At 43.6% G+C, this 5,155-nt stretch overlaps 1 protein-coding gene across 3 annotated transcripts in view; it reads left to right on the plus strand.

Moving 5' to 3' along the window:
* Positions 1–1,289: 1,289 nt before the first annotated feature.
* Positions 1,290–5,155, plus strand: part of DDX4 (DEAD-box helicase 4) — a 34,771-nt gene continuing 30,905 nt past the window's right edge. For 2 of the 3 annotated variants that reach the window (XM_035309967.1, XM_035309969.1), the window contains exons 1-2: positions 1,290–1,378; positions 5,055–5,141. In XM_035309967.1, the coding sequence (XP_035165858.1) occupies positions 1,306–1,378; positions 5,055–5,141 (160 nt within the window). In that variant the 5' untranslated portion in view covers positions 1,290–1,305. The remainder of the gene's footprint in view (positions 1,379–5,054; positions 5,142–5,155) is intronic. The other variant, XM_035309968.1, reaches the window with a different exon arrangement.

Raw genomic sequence — 5,155 nt, forward strand, 5'->3', positions numbered from 1 at the left:
CTGCTTTTTTTTTTTTTTTTTTTTTTAATTAGATATTTATATTTCTCCATATGTCTTTCTAGAAAAAAAAATGTGATAGCATATCAGGATATCTATATTAAACACCATAAACTGTTAAATGTTAACTTTTTTTTTTTTTTATGGATAAGGAGAAAGTATGCCTTATAGATAAGTAAAACCAATAATTTAATTTTAGTATAATTGTTCCGCACACACTTACTTTCCACCTACCCCTTTTCCTGGTGTTGTCATGGAAGAGTGTATCCACAGCTCCCAGTCAGAGAATTACTGAGACAGTGTAGCTTCTCTACAACGTAAGACATTAAACTTCTCAAAAAGAAATACAGTTTTTCAAATAGTTTTTGAGACTTGAGGAAAATAAATTGAACGTTGTACAATAGGTTAGTGAGGATATATCACATTCATGGGATGGTTTTAAGCTTTTCAGGGTAGGTACTGCTATACTATTCCACAGCTATACTGTTCAACTCTGAAGAAGTTACAGAGATGTGTAGTGCAGCAGCAGCAAAGAAACACGAGCAGAAATACTGGAGTACTTGCCAAGATTTATAAAAGATGCAGTGTACTGATACAAATTCTGTCTGTGCTCTTCAGTACTTCAACAGACATGCAGCTCCTGAGCCAGGATTTCAGCCGTTCTGGCCTCTACAAGTCTGGTGTAAGGACAAAACTTTGGGAATGGAATCTCCTTCTTCAAGTTTTATTTTGAAAATGTACAGCCTATCAAATCTAATTTTAACATAGGCAATTAAGTGTTTCATTCTAGCGAAGGGGCATGTTGCCTATTAGCTGTTGTTTCAAAAAAACAACCCCCAGGTACAGGGGTCAACCCATCCCCCAAACTGTAACTGCTGTGTGGAGAGGCTCAGGAGCAGCCTTGACCCTCCCCTCTCCCAGACCCAGCAACCTCAGAGACCTAACGACCCCGGCTAACGGCCGCCCCTAACGGTCCTAACGGCTGGCACACCCCAGCCCGCCTTGCCGGAGGGCGCGCGCGCATGCGTGGCGCCGGCGACCGGCTCCCCTATTGGCCAGCGGGCGAGGCACGTGACGCGCCAGCACGTGGCGGCGGCGTTATCAGGGGTGTCGGGAGGCGCCGCCATTTCCCTAAGGCGCGGAGTGGGCGGGAGGGGGGGGGGGCTGCGCGGCGCCCGAGGAGCGAGCCCTTGGTGGGGCCCGTGGGGGGGGGGGGGCTATGAGGGGGGCCCGTAAGGGTGCCCGCGGCCCGTGGGGGTGCCCGCTAACGTGTTTGTCTTCCTGCAGGCAGGCGTGGCAGTGTACACCATGGACCAGGAGGACTGGGATACTGAGATCGGGGAGGAGGCAACACCCGTCCTCCCGCCCTCAGAGGAGACGGTATGGGGCGGGGAGTGGCGTTAAAGCACTAAAAATACCTGAAAGTGCCTAGGGGAGGGCAGCCAGGCTGATAGCAGGGCTGAAGGCATGTCCTGAGGACAGGCAGAGGACGCTGGGGTTGTCCAGTCTGGAATAAAGGAGGCTCAGAGGTGGCTTAATTGCAGCTCCCTGAGGAAGGGAAGCAGAGAGGGATGTGTTGGACTCCGCTCGTTGGAAACTGATGTCAGGACACAAGGAAGTGACACAAAGGGCCACCAGAGGAGGTTTAGACTAGACACCAGGAAAGACCTGTTTTTAGCGAATGGGCCTAAAAATGGAGCAGGCTTCGTAGCAAGGTGGTTGATGCCCCATGCTTGTCTGTGTTAAAGAACCATTTGGATAATAAGCCCTTAGTAACATGCTTTAATTTCTGGTTACCATGAAGCAGTCTGGCATTTGGACTTTTAACTTCTGGTTAGCTGTTAAACAGGCAGTTGGATGAGATGATTTTTGACTCCAAGTGAAGTATTCTAAATTCTAGATGGGCTGCTACATGGTTCATCCACCCTGCAGTTTAAGTGGCTGCCAGGCTGTGACCATGATTCTTGAAGCACCAGGAAGCATCTGTCCTTAAGTCATATTTTGAGAAGACAGTGGTTTTGTAAGAAATAGCAACAATTTCAGCCTCTCAAAACTTAAAGGTGCCTTGCCTCCCTGGAGGCTCCGGGGCCTGGTGTGGAGGTCAGCGTTAACTCTCCTGTGTGCTTAATGTTGCTTCCCCACATTGGGTTGTGAAAGGATGCCTACTAGTGTTAGGTCCTGATCTTAAAAAAAAAAAGAAAAGTGTGGCATAAAAGTGACACACGTACCTGTTCAGTAGCTCACTAATTCTGATAAATGGGCTAGGAGTTGAAGATCTGTATGTATAAGCTAACAGATCTGCACAGCCTGGAAGGGAAATAGCAAAAACTTAGTTGAGTAGAGACTTGAAGTTGCAAATTGGTTTTAGTGAGAAGTCATAGTAAACTTTTGTATCTCTTGGAAAGGAAATTTTCTGTTGCCTGCCCTTGTTCCTTTTCTAATGCCTTTGTTCCATTCTGTATGTCAGATCTAGTATCTGAGGTTGTAAGATAAACAGAGGAGATCACTGGTTTTTTGGGTTTTGGTAGGTTATATTTTTTGCTCAAGTCAGATCAGTTTGATGGCCCTTATTATCATCTTGGATAACGAAAGGGCAGTGGTGGTGAACCTGTGTTACTCAGGAATAGCAGAATTACGTCTTTTATTCTGAGCTGTGCATAGATGTGAACTGTAATTTCTCTCAGCTCAGTGGATGCCCTTTGGTATTTGCTGTCCCTTTCTGCTGATGGTCACTGAATCACTATTCACAGCAACAAACGGAATGTGAGTCTTTTGCAGCTGATCTTCATTGTTAATACTGCATTTTGTGATGTTGCCAAACTGTATGACCTTAAATGCATAGGTGCAATAATAAAGATGAAGAGGTCGCCTGTATGAGGGTTGTAGATAGGACCTGATAAAACCTTTACATTATGTTTTTGCAAATGTGGTAGGCTGCTTTAGAAGCTGATTGCCAGAGAGGTTTCCTCCCCACCAGCTGTTCACTTGCTGCTGTCTTGTCCAAGTACCACTGCTAGTTCAGTGCTTCTCTGTGGTCTTTCATCTTTCTAACCTGAAGACCCCTCTGTTTATTGAGAGGAAAATGACTGAGAGGGACTTCACCAACAAAGCTGGTAAAGGAATCAGTGGAACCTTATCTCTTCATGGTAGCACTAGGAGAGTTGTGTTGACTCATTTGCTTGGAAAACTACAGTGTTAGAAGATGAGAGTCTGAACTTTCAAGCAGCCTTAAACACATATAAACCAAGTTTTCATTGTATTTGTAGCTGCATATTTGTAAGGGGTCCCAGGGTCATTGTCTTCTAAAATAAATTAGCATGGTCTCTATTCTGTGAAGGGTTTTGATGCTTTTGGTATTTTAGAACTGATCCTAATACCCAGCTCTTTAGGGAAGAAGGGCAAAGACAGACGCATCCTGTCTGGGCTTAGGTAGAAGCTGTATTTCCACACCATTCCAGATGTATTTCCCAGTCTTTCTTTCCAATCTCTTGAGAATTTATCATATACCCAGAAATAGGTGGAGCCTTTGCTTCCTCTCAGTCTTCTGTTTAAGTTGCTTCTTTGAATTTTCCCTAGTGCTTTTTTCCCTAAGTGAGCTGGACTATTAATTCCAGAGTTTGCAAACACAGTTCACTTAGATTGAAACTTGAGAAGGGTGCTCGTAGAGTTTAATCTGAATTAGATTCCTGGCAGGAGAAAAGCTATGATTAGGTCTGCATGTAGTATGTTTAAGTTGGTGAACTGTGTGCAGCTTAATGATCTCAAGAGTTTGGGAGCTGGTGAGAAGAACTCATAGAATGCAGTTCTGGAGTTATCTTAGTAGGGTGATCATAAGTACCTGCTGTAGGGTGTAGTTCTGAGTGAAATTTTGTGTACAAATTCCTCCTATTCAATCTTGCTGTTTTATTACATAGCAAAATGCTTTGGTGTGAAATGAAGGATACGATCCAGGAGTATAATGGGACAACTAAAGAGGTAATGTATTGCTAGTTGTGGTATCAGAAGAAACTGCAATAGATTTGAGGAGTATCTATAATGATGGTTGGCATTGCTGTTACTGATCTTAGAGGTGAGCCCTTCATGAGTAGGGAGGGTAAGGAGAGATGAATTGCCTATCCAAGTAGATGTCTGAGGCTAAAAGTAAGGTTGCTAAAGGAGGAATAGTAACATACGCTTTCAGAATGGTTTTACTATTTGGATTTAGTTTCCTGTAATGGTTCACATAAAGACAAGTATGAAAGCTATTAGTAAAATCAGAAAAGTGTAATTTTGAAGTTTAAGCTTTGGTAGTTCTGTGATGTTCCTGAGTCAGATTGTGTTTTGGCTCATTAGTGTATGTCTAGCTTTTATTAAACAGGAGAAATTTTGACATGGCCTTTGCTGGAAATAAAACTAACCTTAATGGTACAATGTGAGAGTTAGGTGTTGTTCTGAACTGTTTCAAATGGAGTATGTGAATCTTTGAAGAATTGAAGAGGGATGGGCATCTTCCAGATACTTCTTGTTAAGATTATCTGTAAACATCCTCGAGAAGAACCCTGAAAAAGCTGTTGTGAAGCTGATAAAAACAGGATTTTATTCGTAGTTCTAACAGTCTCAAGCCTTCCTGAACTTACATTGGTGAAAATAAAAACTTTAAAAGGCTATGGTATTGCTTTGGACAATAAATGTTTCTTTAACTGTATTTGCATTATACATTTGTTAGCAAGGTGATGGTTAATGCTTCCATAAATCTGACAAGACAAGATAAACTTGTCCCCATGTCAGCTGTGTACAACTTGATTTTGGTGACATTGATGTGTGAACAGTATGCATTTTGTATACTGAAGTTTAAGAAACTTTTAGTAGAAATGTCCAGAAGACTTGCATGAGTCTGAGTGCAGAAAGCAATTTCTTTCAAATGCAAGACATAGGAACAAACTGCATCTGTAGCTATGTACTTTTGCTTGGTGTGAGGTTAATGTTGTGCTGTCTTTTTCTCTATCTGTAGGCAGGCTTCTCTGGCAGACCTGCCGGCCTGCCGTCCAGCTTCTCTGGCAGACCCGATGGTCTGCCATCCGGCTTCTCTGGCAGACCCGATGGCCCGCCATCCGGCTTCTCTGGCAGACCCGATGGCCCACCGTCCGGCTTCTCTGGCAGACCCGATGGCCCACCGTCC

The sequence above is a fragment of the Oxyura jamaicensis genome, chromosome Z (genome assembly GCF_011077185.1).
Source record: "Oxyura jamaicensis isolate SHBP4307 breed ruddy duck chromosome Z, BPBGC_Ojam_1.0, whole genome shotgun sequence".
NCBI classification, from domain to species: Eukaryota; Metazoa; Chordata; class Aves; order Anseriformes; family Anatidae; genus Oxyura; species Oxyura jamaicensis.